This window comes from Taeniopygia guttata, chromosome 3 (genome assembly GCF_048771995.1).
Source record: "Taeniopygia guttata chromosome 3, bTaeGut7.mat, whole genome shotgun sequence".
In the NCBI taxonomy this organism is placed as follows: domain Eukaryota; kingdom Metazoa; phylum Chordata; class Aves; order Passeriformes; family Estrildidae; genus Taeniopygia; species Taeniopygia guttata.
In genome coordinates, this window is record NC_133027.1 from 111,475,409 (window position 1) to 111,491,734 (window position 16,326).

Here is a 16,326-nt window from a genome sequence, read left to right on the forward strand (position 1 = left end):
CTGAATTCCTTGAATTTGATGTCATACAGTGGATTTTGCTGATGTAGAATTGAAGTCTGTAAAACATAATCACTGCTGCTGGATTTAATATAGCTGGTGGCAGAGCCCCCATCTGCTAGGCAGGAAGCAAACCTGTCATGTTTAGGATTGAAAGTTCAGATTTAGCCTTGAGAGTCGTTATGATGGAGAAAAGAATAGTTGATTAAAGTGTTTGCTGAGGGGCCTGTGGAGAAACCTGGATCAGATTTCTTTGGCAATACCTGTGCCTCTGGAAGAGGAGACAAGAAGTTGGGATGTAGACAATGAATTCCTGTCAAGTTGCCAAGTGGCTGGAGTCTAATATAACACACCTGTGAGCCATTTCCATTGCAGTAAATGGGATTTGCACACATTTGTCTGAGAAGAGGATTTAGTTCTCCTAATTATGAGCTGTTGGTTTTGATTAATTAAAAGAACTTTTAATGGGGAGCCTTGAAGATTATGAAAGTTCTGAAGATGTGACATGAACCATAACTACATATCTGAATATTTTTATTTAGGTATGGGTTTGTCTTCACTTCCAAGAAGCTAGCTTTTTTATTTTCTTTTTAAAAGAAAAACTGAGTAGCTAATGCGTATAAACATTCTTGAATAAAACACAACATAGGCAAATGCTGCCTGAGGTCGACTTGGTTGAATTTCCCTTAGGGTAAAACTGAAGTGCTTTGTGGTTTGGTGTGTTTATACTTTGGGATAATTCACTTTAAGTACCCCAAGTTAAAGAGAAAGGAAAAGGAAAAGGAAAAGGAAAAGGAAAAGGAAAAGGAAAAGGAAAAGGAAAAGGAAAAGGAAAAGGAAAAGGAAAAGGAAAAGGAAAAGGGAAGGAAAGGGAAGGAAAGGGAAGGAAAGGGAAGGAAAGGAAAGGAAAGGAAAGGAAAGGAAAGGAAAGGAAAGGAAAGGAAAGGAAAGGAAAGGAAAGGAAAGGAAAGGAAAGGAAAGGAAAGGAAAGGAAAGGAAAGGAAAGGAAAGGAAAGGAAAGGAAAGGAAAGGAAAGGAAAGGAAAGGAAAGGAAAGGAAAGGAAAGGAAAGGAAAGGTCGCACACAAAAAAGTAAACAAATATACAAAACAAATCCCCACAAAACAAATGAAAATCCCCAAAAGCCCAACCCCTATCTTTTATCAATAAAATCAAGTCCAAATTTAACATGGGATATTTTTCCTCTGGTAACATGACCAGCTATAAAATAGTTAACAAATATACACTCAGACATGGGAAGAACACAGTGTATTTTCCTCTGCTTGGTTGTGAATGTTGTTTTAGATTGAAGATGGGAGTACAACTTGCAATGATAGCAGTCTTGTGTCTGCCCTTGTGGCAGTCTCTGAAACCTATTCCACTGAGTTCAGCAATATTTCTGCTGTAATATTTTTCTTCAGCTCACCAGGCTGATTCGTTGGCTAGAGGTAATGGAGCAATATCATTTCAGTACATGTTAAAACCTCCACAGAATATTGGGGAAAGTAAGTTCCTTTATTATCACCCTCTTGGCAATCAAGGAAAGGTGAGTAAGTGGCTGTATGCAAGGAGCTTGTTTTGCAGTAAGCTAAAATAAACACTTGACATGCTAATGAAAGCAATCTTATACCAAACCACTAAAGTATTAATGGTGTCTGTTATTATGCTATTAGCTATATTGTTCTCTCCACATTGTTGGTAGAGAAAAGCAAGTGTGAACTGCACAGCAGATTCTTATGTCAGTGGTTGTATTCCATAGATTTTCACTGCAGATGTATTGTCTGTGAAAATTGATAGACTAGGAAACCTCTTTTACTCACAGCTTCCCTGCGGTATTTCAGGTTTGACATGTGCAAACATGCCAAATAATTTTCTTGCTTTTTGTTCTTTTTTTTTTTTTTTTTCCTCCTGCCACTTTCCTGCACCCTGGGAGAGTAAAAGCAGCCGGGGATAATTTTTCCTTTCCCTCAGTCAGGTGCATTCATAGATTGAGTGATTGTAAAGTGTCAGGTGAACAAAATATGTTTGGTACTAAAGAAAACATATGCATGTCTTAGTTCAGTAGCTTCATAACACAATCTTAAAGTGGTTGCATGGCTAAAATGGCAGTACTTGTCACAACAGAGCAGCCATGAGTTGGCACAAACACCACAGTCACCCGTTCTCATCCTACTTATTGTCACCAAGCAAAGGCAAACCATTTATACAAAAGCCTAACAAAACAAAAATCTTAAATGTTCCTTGTGTCTCTTACCTACCTTCCCATGTGTCCTCCCATATGTAGTGAACAGCGTGGTGTGTGCAATAGGGAGAAGCAAAACTGTTTGCCCTTTCCTTCTTTGTGGGATTTCTCAGATATGAAGCAGAGCCTGCCAAAGAGCTTCCCCATCCATTCCCTCCATGGTCTGAGACCAATATTGTATCAAAAATGAGTAACACATCTAGTAAGAGCAGCACAAATGCCTGCTTTTTCTCTTCCTCCAGCAGAAAAATAATAAATCCACGCAGCAAAAGCCATTTTCTTGCCCTCCTTCAAGGGATGTGAAGACAGAACTGGAGCTCTGGAAGTTGTCTTACTCCAGCTTCTCTCATAAGCTGCTCCCCAGATGAATGACCAGATACCTCCTAATAGATTGATAGGCTGTTGGTCTCCCAGGATCACCTGTGAAGGAGTGGGTCTGTTGGAGTTATTTGTCCAGGATGAACTTTGTCTGCTTTCCATTCATTTGGTGGGAAGGAGAACAGGTTGATGAATGAGCCAAACCACAAAGTTCAAAATGAACACAAATCACCTTTAACAGAGTTGATATTGTTGGTTCCTCTGCCTGATGGAGTCACCACAATTTGGCCTCTTGGCTTTCAAAGGTAACATCACATTTCTGAGTGTTACGTCAGAAATCCAGGCTCATCAGCTGGCACCTGCCTGACTTGGTGGATGCTCTGTCCATGAGAGATGTCAGTCTCATAGATAAAAATATATAATATTATATATATTATATATATAATAATACTGTAATGATCTATAATAATGAGAGATTGAAGTACACAGCAGAAATGAGGCGAAATAAAACTGCATCTTAATCTCGACAACTCATTGGTCCAGCAGGTCATGGCCATTCAGTTTGATTCTCACCAAGAGGGAGACACCCTCGTTCCTCATCCCTTCTCCCAAAAAAAGCTTTTGTGAAATGGCAAAAAGTGCATAGTCTTGGGACCAGGAAATAAACCTCTGCTTATGGTTTAATCTTCTAATTGTGAGATTAGCATAAGGGCTTCCCCTTCCTGCATCTCCTTTATTTGCCATGAATTTTGCCACTCTCTGGCTTCATGGAGAGGGACTTAGTGTATTTACCCACCATAGTCCATGGCTTGTGCTACTTCCCTCCAAGGTGGGCTCAATCCTCTCTGAATGGTGGGTTGCACACAGATGGTTTTTTCTTGCCAACACACAGAGATGTTCTAAGGGTCTCTTCTAAGGGTCTTCTAACACTGTGCAGACCTGATTGTCTGTCTCTTTAAGGTATTAATTAATATTGTCTAGATTTGAGTTCTTAATATGTTTTAATATGTTCTGCAGTTTATAGCAAGAGGTTCTTTTATAGGTGATAAATTGTAGTTACAGTCATACTTTATATCCCACAGGGCAGTCATATTCTTCAGTAAATTTTTGCTCCACTCATAATCTACTAAAAATGAACATTGAGACACATAATTATACTTCAAAAAACACAGTCATTTATTCAGCCTTAAAAGTGTTGCTTTTTATTAAGATAGCTTACAATTGACTGTCTTCTTTTTGCCAGCAAACCTAATCTTTTAATAAAATGTTAAATGAAGATGAAGTAGTACAGAAGAAATTCCCTGGGAAGGATGTGTATCAAACATATCTGTGAGAAGTTTCACCTTAATGCAAATGGGTTATATTTTAAAAGTGGTAATTAACCTCCATCCTCTGTGGATGGTAGCTTCTCTTTTTTCTTCTGTTTTGAAGTCCACCATCTGTCCTGGCTGATTACAGCTTTCAGAATATTAAGTGATCACCTTGCACTTAGCCAGGGGTAAAGGAGGATGTTATCTGTATTTTCAGTTGTATTTTCTCTCTGAGCAAACATTTCTTAGAAGATTCTTTTCATTGGTGAAGTGGCTTCTGCTGTTCCATTAAATTGCCGTGCAGTGGCTGTGCAAAACTCAGAAAACACAGCTCATTTTGGTCTCCACAGGTGATGTGCAGTCCTGTTGCGTTGGCCATTTGCCCATTTGGGTTTCTTTTAGCAACCCAGTGTATGTTTGTGTAACAGCATCAGAAAGACACTTGCAATTCCTCTTTTCACCCTGAATGCTTTGGAGTAGATTGTCTTCCTTCTGAGATGAGCTAAGGTGCAAAAGACTGAGTTACTGCAGTGACTAATGCAGTGTTGTCAGAGGAGAATTCTCCCCACTGACACACCCCTAGGCACCTGCAGGGAGCTCATCTCTCCAAGGAATTCATTGCTCATTTTTAAGCATGATGTGAGTAACAAAACCATCCTGATTGCTCGGGTCTACTGCAGGAGATGGGGCTGGTCCCTTCATTCCAAAATGCTGATGCTAAGTAGTCCATGGTTTTGTTTGCATTTTGTGAAGGTTTTTATTAGTGTAGTCTTCTCTTTGACTTCCCTGTTTCTTCTATTTGTGAAAAATCAAAATAGGTCTCAAGCTTTATTTTGAGTGTGGCTTGGAAAAGAAGCCACGTGGCTGTCCCTTGTCCTGTGTAGTTACTCAGACTTCAGGCACACTGTAAAAGTATGAACAAAGGGTAAATTTATATAGTAATGATAAAATTTGAGGGTTTATTTGCACTTGCCCTCATGGGGTCATTTTGTTTCTCTTGGATAGGACTAACTGTAGGGCCAGGAGTCAGGGTTTCTTTATACTGCTGTAAACTATGCATCAACTCACAGGAGCAATTTCTGTCCCCTTTTAGACACTACAGGCACAGTGGTAATACTGTGCAGCACCTGTACTGTACAATCTGAGTCAATGGAGAGTTAGACCCAGTGAAAAGCCAAATGAGCACAGTGTGTGGGGTTTTTTTGTATCAAAATTCCAATATTAGCTTTGTCCTCTGCACAGACTGCCTGTGACATCTCGGGTGTGATATCCATCCATATTCTGGTTGTGTTGGTCAGCTCAGGCTTCCAGGAGATGTCTCCCTTCATTTGTTTTGAACCATCACAGGAATAGTGATGCTCAGCATCTTTGCAATGAAATGGTCCATGTCCCTTGCCCAGAACCTCTGTTGCACAGTCTGAGTTAGACCCAGTGAGAAGCCAGGTGAGCACATTTCCAGCACTGAGCTGAGATGAACCAGCATGCTCATGTATTCCCAGGACTTAATTTTGTGCTGTAGCTGTTGTCCTCTGGTTCTTCCCTAACCAGGGGGTTATAATAAAGCTGAGTTAGCTGTCATCTGACCCACAGAAGAGTGAAGCAAGGGGGACATGCCTGGTGTCTTCACCAGGCTTTAGCCAAGACTATTGTATTTCTCAGGATGTTAAATACATTAAATACAACAGTTTTATTTTTAACCTCTGAGATAAGCCACTCAAGATACAGTTTTCTCATTCTCTTCCCACACTCCTGGACAAAATGCTGCATGGAAATGAAACACTATTATTTATTGGACTGACAGCTTCACTGGACTGGGTGCATTCACAGGGCTGCATCTGCAGCATGGTAATTTCTTGAAGCAGCACAGAGGGAAGAGTCTCATAACTCCATTAAACAATTACTGCAGATAACTCATTACTAACCCTTCTTAAAATTTACCCCAAAGGGGTTATATACAAGTAATGATTAAAACTGACCTAAATCATAATTTAATTAAAAGAAATTAAAATGAAAACTGAAAATGTTCAGCAACCTCAGGCCACCACATTAATGATTCACTTTAATGTGTTTGTAGTTCTGCAATAATGGCCTTTGTGTCTATGTGCTTCTTGGTTTATGTCTGATATTATTTTACCACTGGAATAGTTTGAAAATGGTTGCAGGCTGTATGATCTCGAGTGCCTATATGGATGTACGTGTGGTTTTTTCTCACATTTTAGGGGTTTCAGTGAAGCCAGCACATTTATTTTGTGCAGAATGCAGATCAAGGCCTATATTTTTCACTTTCTCATTAATTAGTTTCTCTGCTATACAATAATGACATATTCATGTCATTAATATGATTACCATGGCAGTATTTCTGTGCTGTAAAAAGGCAGTTCAAAACTGGCATCCCTTGTCTGACAGATCTTGGTTGTGCTTGTATTTGTTTTACAAGAAAGAAGCACAGGTCAGGTCAGTGGAGAGATGCCAAAGTCACTGGCCATGCAGAAAAGCAGAGGATGCTCCTGAACTTGCATGGCAAAGCCATTCAGAGGTGTAACAGGATCCAACCTGGTGTCCCAGGATGTGGCACTTGCACAAATTAAGATGAAAGCCTCAGGTATTGGCCCTTTGTCACTTTTATTTCTACCCCAGGAAGGAGGAGGAGGTTTGGAGAGACTGTATTCTGAGCACTGACACTCTATGGATGATAGAGTGAATTATATATATAAATGAATGATTCATATAAATGATTCATATAAATGAAGCTTTCTCTGTAGCAGAAACAATTTTATTATTAATAGCTTCTGTGTTCATGAGTTGGACTAGATGATCCTTGTGGATCCTCTCTAGATCAGGATATTCTGTGATTCTGTGTTGGAGGGGTAGAAATGGACTGATTAGGCAGAACTTCTTCCTTGAAATAAAAACATACAGTATCTGCAATTCTGATTTCTTCTGAAAAAATGTCTTTTTGCAGCAGTTTTTGGGGCACTGACTTTAGCCTCATCTCTATGTATGTCACCAGCTGCTTGTGAAGAAAGGTGCTGCTGAAGAGGAGTAGGTGTGTGAGCAGACATTGCACTTCCTCAGCTCTGAAATGGGAAGAGCCAAGAGGCCAGCAGGCTATTAATATTTTTGACTTGCCATGTTTGTCACAAGAACAGTGGAAGATGTAAGAAGCCACATGTTTCCAGGCTCTAACAGAAAAAATGTTAAGAATACTAAAACCCACACCAAGGGCTTATTATTTATCATATTATCTGCTTCATGTGGGGGCTGCCACTGCAGCTGGCACCTCACTAAGCATGATAAATACCTCTCCAGAACAGAAAGTGGGCAGGCACTCCTGGAGAATCCTCTTTTCTGTTGGAGTTAGAAGTGTCACTTACTCTGCCAGCTTTCTGAGCGTGCTGGTTGGTCCTTGTTTGGCCTCTTTTCTACCAAATATAACATTTGGGGAGGGGAAGGGGAATAGATTTTCTTGATGATCTCAAAGTAAATGCCAAAGAAGACAGCAAGAACTTATCAGGCAGTAGTCAACTTGGCAAGAGAAAGCAGAATATATGGACAGAAGAAGGTATTTTAGTGTCTGATGTGCTTATTTTGTTTGTACAGTACTACTGTAATCCTCAAACTTCTATTTTTTATAACTGAATCTCATGCCAAGGGGAAAGAAACAGATGTTCCCATTTGTCTTGTGATGGGACTTAAAATCATTTACATTTTCTGGCCTAAAATGACACGACATGTCATTTGCCACTTTTTCTATCTCCTTTGGAGTGAGTGACAGATTGCTGCTCAATTACCAGTATAATAGAAAAGCAAATATTGTGAGGACAGCTTTCACCTAAAGGAAATACAGTCACTGATTGCTGCAGCAGTGGGAAAAGAAGGATGGCAGATACTGTAGAAGCCATCCAGAGGAAAATACTTTTTTATTATAAATAATGTCGTGGGGAAGACTCAAGGAAAATGTACTGGCTCTGGCTTTTCTGCCTGGAGGAAAGGAGAGCCAGGGGTGAATAAAAATATGAGGGAAAAATTGTCTCACTACTCTTGTAAAATATATTTTCAGCTCTTTGCCTTGAGGACGTGCTCCTCAAAGCCTTTCCATTTGCTCTGCACCCAGTTCTAGTGAAGAGCAATAACTGCAGAAAGACTCTTCATCAGTCAAAGACACTCAGTGAGAGACTCATTAGAAGGGTTTTTTAAAAGTGGAACAACATGTTTGTCAAAGACTTTGGGATTAGTCACTTCTCTACTCTATAGTTTGCTTTCTTGTCAGTGTATTCATGCCCTGCTTCCTCCCTTTCTCACAAGATAAACAGATACTCCAGGCCAAGCAGAGCTTAACCATTCCTTCTGCAAGTCATTTATTTGAGCATCACTTGTCCAGTATTTATTTTTAGCATTTCCTTTTCTCTATTTCTGCCAAAGTCACTTGCCAGGCACAACACTTATTGTCAGTACACTGATCAAGATGAATTTTCATGTCGTGATCCGGTCAGTCTACTGGATTGGGTCAGAGTACAAGAAAAGTTTCTGCTTAAAGTATTTTACATTTTTCTTTCTAAAGGAACAAAACGAAGTGAAAACATGTTGAGAATCCTGTCATTTAGGTTCTGTGAGACCAATTCTAAACAATGAATGTCCTGTGAAAAAATACATTTAGAATTGAGAAAATGTGGTTTACCTGATAATCTACCAAACCAGATGATCATTTAAACTTTCTCTTGTAGTTTAAATTTTCTCTGAGTGACTTAAGCAAGAGATATAGTTTCCTGGTAATAAATATGAATGAACCCTTGAAATACCTGGTTTTAGTGAAATAAGTTGTGCTCATAGTCATAATAATGGATGTAGAAACAAGTATCATCTGGAAATGAAGTTTTAAATTGTGAATGCAGTAAGGTAATAGCTAGAATTAATTTCATTTATATATCAGTAGTTACACTTATGCCTGACCTGCTTTTTCTGGTTATGAAGTTCTTTCTGCATAGAGTGAAAAAATGTTACACTTGACCATAATTGAATCCTTGAAGCTTTGGCACTGCTCATTTTACAGTGATGCAATAATCTCTTTTGGTCTGACCTATTGGTAAAGATTTTTCCAGTGCTGCTGCACTGCTGTGTTATAAGATTGTCTTGATTTATGAATTGCTTGCTGTGTATCTTGATGGCACCAAGCCTGTGTTTTAAGAGAAAAGGGGTGGGGCAGAGAAAAGTTTAGTTAACTTTTTTTTCCATGTGGTCCTCCTATTGTGTGTGGGCAGGCAGAACTGTGACTTTGAAAACAATACCATTTGATTTCAAGTCAGGGAAAGAAAAACCCTGCAGCTTTTGTCAGTCCATTCTGGTCATCTGCATAATGCAATTTTTTACAGGAGCTCACTAATGTGCTAAGAAATCACTATGGCAGTCATCCATTAAGGTTGGAATTCCTACAAAGAGTTACCAGGAGGGCAGGAAGCCCAAGTCCCCACTGATGGCCATCAGCTGCACCCTTCCCACCTCTTTTCTCTCAGGGGAAGGCTGTGAAGTTCCTGCTCCATCTCTTCTCCTCCTGAGAGCAGCTCTGTGCAGGGCCAGCCTTGGAAATAATTCTCCACTAGTCCCATCTGCTGGATGCCAGGAAGAACTGCCTGCTGCAAAGAGGGAAAGCATCATACCTCAGCCTTTAAATATCAGCTGGGTGCAGTGTGCTGCCAGATGTACATCTGCCCATGGAAAATACGTGCTCTGTTCCTTCCTTCCACCTAATCACATTGGACCGCTGCTGTTGCCACCACCAGGTTCCATGGGTTAAGTGAAAGCAAGGTGGCCAACACGAGGAGCTTTAGCTGTGTTGTTTTAGGGAAGCTGTAATCAGAAAACCCATCAGCCAGCAAAGATCACAGAAGAAAAATATGTGTATCATTATCAGGACATTTCCAGGCCTGGGAATGAATTTCCCTTCTTGCAATGTATATGCTCAGCAGGCAATTTTTCAAATAATCTCATTGAGGCTGGTGCTCAGCTGTTCTTGTGGTGCTGCAAAGCAGGGAGTGTGGCCATGGCATCTGATCCTGCGTGAAGCTCTGCAGCCTATCATGTTATTATGAAGCTAAAAGAGCCTTTTCCATCCCTGAAAATAGAGAAATCCTGATGTATTTCTAATTACCCATTCTCCGTGGTTATTTGCTATTTGGTGCCTGCCTTCCAAAAGGGAGCTGGAGGGTAGAAAATGGATAATGAATGTGAAGTAGTGAAGAAAATTGGGAATGAATGTGAATGTAAAAAGGGAAAAAATTAATTCACTCCTAGCAATCTTACTTTGGTTTGATGTGCTCTCTTCATTACAGCCATTTATGATGCATTTTTTACTTTACATTAAGTGGCATTGTGGCTTTTGCTTTAAAATTCAGTTCAGTTGATTCTTACCTTCCATAGGCATTGAAGCAAGTTCTGCAGGTCAGAAACACAGCCCAAGAATCCTGTTGAAATGCTACAGGAGGAAAATAACCCTAGGAAAAAAACCTCTTTATAAAATACATAGAAGTTCAAGCAACAATTTCATTTATTTGGGACCATGTTTAGGGAAATATCCCTCTATTTGGTATTGTTATTTCCAGTGAGCCTCTTGAGATAAAATCTATAATCCTCATCTTGAGAGAAAAAACATGACTGGTTTAAATTGAACCGGTCCTGTTGGCAGGTTTTCTCAGCTTACTTTTACATCTCTCCTTTTTTATCACAGCACTTGGCTGTTAATTAACAGTTTGTGCTAAATTGGTTACAATTAATATTGCAGTGCTCCAGGTACCAGTAAAAAGATATATCATAAATAATTTTTATGTCTTTTTCTCAATAGGTGGTAATGGCACAGTGGACAAGGAAAACACGGATGAAAGTAAGACAGAGAGCCAAGAAGCAGGTTTGTGCCCAGCTCCTTAAAGGCCTGTCAGGTTTTATCCACTTTGGTGAACAATAACCTTAGTCAGTGCTTTTGAAGGGGAATGTTTGTACATTTTCACCAGATTAGCTCAGGTCTTGAGCAATTCTCCCATTAGAGACCGAATCTTCATTCATAATGAATGAATGTGTTGCAGTACAGGAATGCAGACCCCTCTCCAGCTTACCAGCTCTACATTCTCCCTTTCAGGTGACTAATCTAGCTAATCCTCTCACAAGGAATAACTTTTTTTTTTCCTCTCTGCATAGAATAGGAATGAAGGAAAGAAATTTGGGGAAGGAGGAAGCAAGCAGCAGGCTCCTTCTCATGAAAACTCAACTCCTGAATATTTTTAAAGGGTATTTTGGAGTTCTAAAAAATTGTCTACACAAGTCACAATGGTTATGGAGATTTAAATCTATAGAGAAAAATATTGCATATGCTGTGAGTGAATGTCAGAGCTCACAAGTGGTGGGTTTTGCAGGTGTCAACGCTTATAAATTATAGTGAGTTCAGTATGTCAGAATATAGTGTCACTTCATGCTCACAAGAGATTTTTTTTTCTGTTTGTTTTTTTCCTGTTCTGTTGTCTGGTTGTTTATGGTTTGCACAACTCTGTTCCTTCCAAGAGGCAGCTAGAATGATTTAGTTACCAAAAGACCTGAAGTGGCAATTGAAGCATCTGTGTATTCCCTTATTTCTTAAGTATTTCTTTAACTGTAGTATTACGTGTAGCACACAGTTTTTCTCATTTGATGAGGATTTTTTCCCATTGTAATGCAGAATGTTCCTGAAACATTTTTAAACCAGAGAGAGTAAAAGGGTTTTTCTTTGGAATTACTTGAGCTGAAGGTAGCCAGTCAGCAAACACAGCAGATAAAATTAGGAGTCCTGGATTCCTGACTTACCTGATTTGTTTCCTGTATTGTGGTGATGAGAAGTCCATTGAATGAGGGTCTTCTCATCCTGTGCATTGGCCACTGTGTAGGTAGAAGGGCAGCTTTTCTCTCTGCCTTCCACAGGTAACTGTTCTGCAACTGAGTGTTAACATCTGATGTTAACTGTGCTTCATGTCCTTTTTGTCACCTCTGCTGCCTCTTAATGTGGGGCAGGCAGTGCAAGATGAAGCCAGAAGCAAACAATACTACAGAATAAAATAGATTCCCATGGACCACAGCAAACTTTATCCTCCCCAAGATAAGGGTATGGTGGTGTTTTGTAAGTGCTGGAGGGCAACCACATATCCTTCCCTGGTTTTTCACTTTCATGCTAGTTGTATTTTAAACAGGCCCAGGGGACCAGGGAGAAGAATGAGCTATTCTGTGTGAATTGAAATTCTCTTTTGAATCCCTGACTAGACTGTGGCATATCTTTTTTCAAGCAATTTTGAGCTTTTAACTTTACCAAGTACTGCTTGACTGCTAGCTCACCTAAGAGCTAATACTGCCTGGAGCTCCTGGCTCCAGTTTCCGAGGTTCCTGTTAAACCTGATTATAGCTTTTACAGATGCCCACTGTGCTTGTCAGTGATAGTCACTCTGAGGGTGTGAGTTTGATTGAATAAAATACTCTTTTTTTTCCCCAAGAGAATGAAGGAATATTTGCCTCTTGAAACTACTTCTTTGCTGTAGGTGTTTTTAATGCACTGTGCTTTTCCCAAAACTGCTTGTTATGACTTGTTGCAACATGAGCTGTCAGAGCTGGTTTGTCAGAGCAGTGATATACATTCTTTTGCTATCTTGTATTGGTACTCATGTTTCATTATTCTCATGAAGAGTGTCAAATAAAAGATCCAGACATTTGAGTTCCCAGATCCAGAAAATTTCGTACTTTAGGGACACGATTTAGGTACATGCCTAAATATAATGCCATGCCCACTCATAGCCCAGTACTCAACTTCTTGACCATGGGCAGATGGTGTTGCAGGACAAAATGATTTGGCTTATCAATTTTCCCTCCTGGTTTAGATAGTGACAGGAACAGAGAGGGCCACTTAGCCCAAGTTGGTTACACCCATTTAGTGAGTCTCTGCTGTTTTCTGCTCTATGCACTGCAGAAAAAAGCATCACCAGGAGCTTTGAGGTTGCTGCTTTTTCACCCCTTCTTGGCAGTAGAAAATGACCTGATTTTCCAAGGTACACAGTTGTATGCTTAGATTTCTAAGCACTATGAGTGACCACTGTTAGGAGCAATTCCACCAAATGTTAAAGTGGATTATCTAAACCAAAGGCATAAACTTCTTCTGAGTGCAGCAAATCATATACTGCAAGATTGTGAAAGAAAATATAGGACAAAAATCTGATGCTCTAGTCGTATCTGATCCATTACATAAAGATTTTTATATTCTCATTATAGTGAAAAATATCATTTATTATAAAGAAAAGTATATATTATAAAGAAAACTATTGTAGTGGAGAAAACTGTAGTCGTCTGAAAAGACTGAAAATTTTAAACTGTGTGGAGTTTTTTTAAAGTCTGGCCTCCAGTCTGTCATCAATGAGCTTCACAGTTAACACATGGAAAAACAACGTGGCAGGTGGTTCTGAGGTCTTATTTCAATCTAGTTAAAAGTACTTGATGGCTATATAAGAAAAATATTTTCCCAGAATCATCAACAACAAGTCTTTTGAAAGAAATTAAAGTCTAGAATAAAAATGAAAGTTTATAAAGACTTTTAGAACTACAAAAAATAGCAAGAAAATAAAATGTTTTCACTTTCACTGTTGATTTAAGTTCAAGTACCAGTTGTATCTATTAGCTACAGTAATTTTACCTGCATGCTCTACTATTAAAAAACTGCAAGCTGCAGAATTTTATGGACTTTCTAATTTCGGGCCTGATTCATGAAAGCTTCTATTTTCAGGAAAGCATTTGCATCTAGTCATTTGGATTCCAGTAGGGTTCATGGACATGATTGAATTTAAGAATGACTTAATTTTTTTTTTTTCAAAATATATGGGTTAAATGAAAAAAAGAAAGCTCAGAGCAAATAGAATACCAGTGTACCCATTAAACCAATAGCTGTTTCTCTCTGTATTATGAGAAATTGGAATAGTGATTGAACCTGCCTGTATTGGAATGTTAGATTACATCTTGGTTAGGGAAGATGATCAGACCAGTAATAGCCAGTGAATGGATGGAAACCCAGTAAATTAAATTCAGGTCTAATATCTTGTCTCAATAAGGCATAACACTTTTTTTTAGTAAAGTGGTTCATCAGTTTTCTATTTAATTAATAGCTTCTCTTTCATTTCCTTTGTTCTTGTAGGTGAAACAAAACCTTCAGCTGTAGCCAGCCTATCATCAGAAGACATTGAGCTGAGTGAGAATAAAGGTACAGACTGGAAAATGTGTTTTCAAATATCCTCTCCCACGAGGGCATTTCATGAAACTGTTTTTTCCTTTGTCTGGAAACAGCCAAAATAACAGTTAAACAATACAGAAATAGGTAAATGCTTGGATTTTCATTTACAAAAGTCTTTGAAATGAAGTACTTGGTACCAACTGTTGTGCTGGTAGGAGACGCCCCAAATTTGTAAGTCCTCTTGTTATGGAGTTAATACAAAAATATCATACATGACATATCCAAAATAAACCCAAAGCTTGGGCTCACTGGAGTGATTCACAGGCATATAGTTAAGCATGCACATCTATCTCAGCAATATCAGCTCCCTGTTCAGTGCTCTCCTGATGCAGGGAAAGAAAAACACAATAGCTATAAACACATCAGGAGGAGACAGGAGGAGATGAAGTCATAACAGAGAGGCAGAAAGTAATGTTTATCTTGTGCAGACTGTGCTGGGCACTCAGATAATTTAGTTTGTAATAAATATTTAAAAGTGTCACAGGACCAAATGATAGGGTGTTTAGGAAACAAGAGAGATTATCTAATTTAAATGTTTCAAACTGAGATTTTTCCTGTGGAGCTGTTGGTTTACCAACAGATAGGAGCCAGTGCACAGCTATATTGTTTTTGATATTCCTGTAATGATCATGCTATTAGTTGCTTGTGTTGGTCTACATTTTTAGCAATTTTGTGGGGGTACATTGGGAAGAAGTCTGGGTGAAATACAAAATGTTTGCTACTGGTAATCCAAAACAGGAGTTATGCTATCTATAATAAATGTAGCCCATCAGTATGACCTTCAAGAAAGACTATTAGAAAATCTTCATGCATTTTACTGAGATAACATAATTATTAACATCCATTAACTTATTTATTTTAAAAGATTTAGTGTTTAATTCAGCATCGCTTCTTGACTCTCTTCTCGTTTTTCTAGATAAGTGTGACAGGGTGTGAGATCCTGCCCTTTTGTTCAAAGCCACATGCTGGATAGCCTACATACTTACCTGATTATGAGTTCAAAGCCTTGTGCAGGTTGATTTAAGTGCTCTTGTAACAGATTGATTGATGCTGCAAAGAAAAAAAAAGAACCACAAACCTTTGCTGTAGCACTGGCTTTTGCTTTTGATACATCACAAATTGAAATCGTGGCAAGGGTAGTGGAAGGCAGAAATAGTGATGGATTCAATCCCAGCATGGTTGGTGATAGCCTGTCATTAATTTCTCTTGTTTTGATGACATTTGGCCTGTTTATGTCTTCTGTATCTGGAAGACTCCCCATTTTGTCTTTTTCACAATGTGAGGGTCACAGAGAGGCTTTGGGTTTGGATTCTCCTTTTCTGTCTGCAGTCAGATGACTATCCCAACAAACTGGTATTTTTCCACATGCTTGTTCCTAATGAAGAAGATGACTGTCTTCTGATATGCTTCTCAGTGTGTAAGCCCTCCAGGTTTTTACACCATTGCATTAGAAGTCTCTTCTTAGGAAAATGGTCTTTGTGTGGTAAGTCCCACTTTTCATATAATATATTAAGAGTATATCTAGTGTTTTCTTCTCTTCTCTTGAGAGGCTGATGGAAAAGAGAGAGTCCTGAGAGATCCAAAGTGCATTATCTCTTTGATGTCCCACCTCTCCACTTAAGAAAGATGTGAAGCATCTTGTATGAAAAAGGAGTGAGACAAAATGTCCTCCATAGATTTTGCTTGTAAAACTATACAAGTTAAAAAGAGAAAAAAACAAAAATAAAAGAAAGAAAAGCTAAGACCACGTTTTCATATTTGCTTGCTAGTTTTTTTTTTTAATGGAAACAAGAATTTTGAACAGCAAGGCCACCATGGAGGAGGCCATGGTTTTAATCCTTATTTCCATTGGTAGATTTTCAGTTTGCAGATTTTTACTGTGAGGGTGATGAGGCATTGATAGAGATTGCACAGAGAAGTTGTGGATGTCCCATCCCTGGAACAGATCAAGGCCAGGTTGGACATGACTTGGAGCACCCTGGTCTAGTGGAAGGCGTCCCTGCTGGGGGGGTTAGAATGAAATGATCTTCAAGATCTCTTCCAACCCAAACCACTCTGTGATTCTTCAATGTTTCTATAATTTCAGATTTTGAGAGGTTTTTAAAATAAATACTACTGTTGTAAAAAAAGTGCTACTTCTTGAGAAATGGCACTTTTACAAAATCCTGGCATTTCTGAAAA

At 39.0% G+C, this 16,326-nt stretch overlaps 1 protein-coding gene across 6 annotated transcripts in view; it reads left to right on the top strand.

Moving 5' to 3' along the window:
* Positions 1 to 16,326, top strand: part of MACROD2 (mono-ADP ribosylhydrolase 2) — an 825,711-nt gene that overhangs the window by 767,963 nt on the left and 41,422 nt on the right. For all 6 annotated transcript variants that reach the window (XM_030269686.4, XM_030269685.4, XM_030269687.4 and 3 more), the window contains 2 exons: positions 10,702 to 10,764; positions 14,050 to 14,115. In XM_030269686.4, coding sequence (XP_030125546.4) covers positions 10,702 to 10,764; positions 14,050 to 14,115 — 129 coding nt within the window. The remainder of the gene's footprint in view (positions 1 to 10,701; positions 10,765 to 14,049; positions 14,116 to 16,326) is intronic.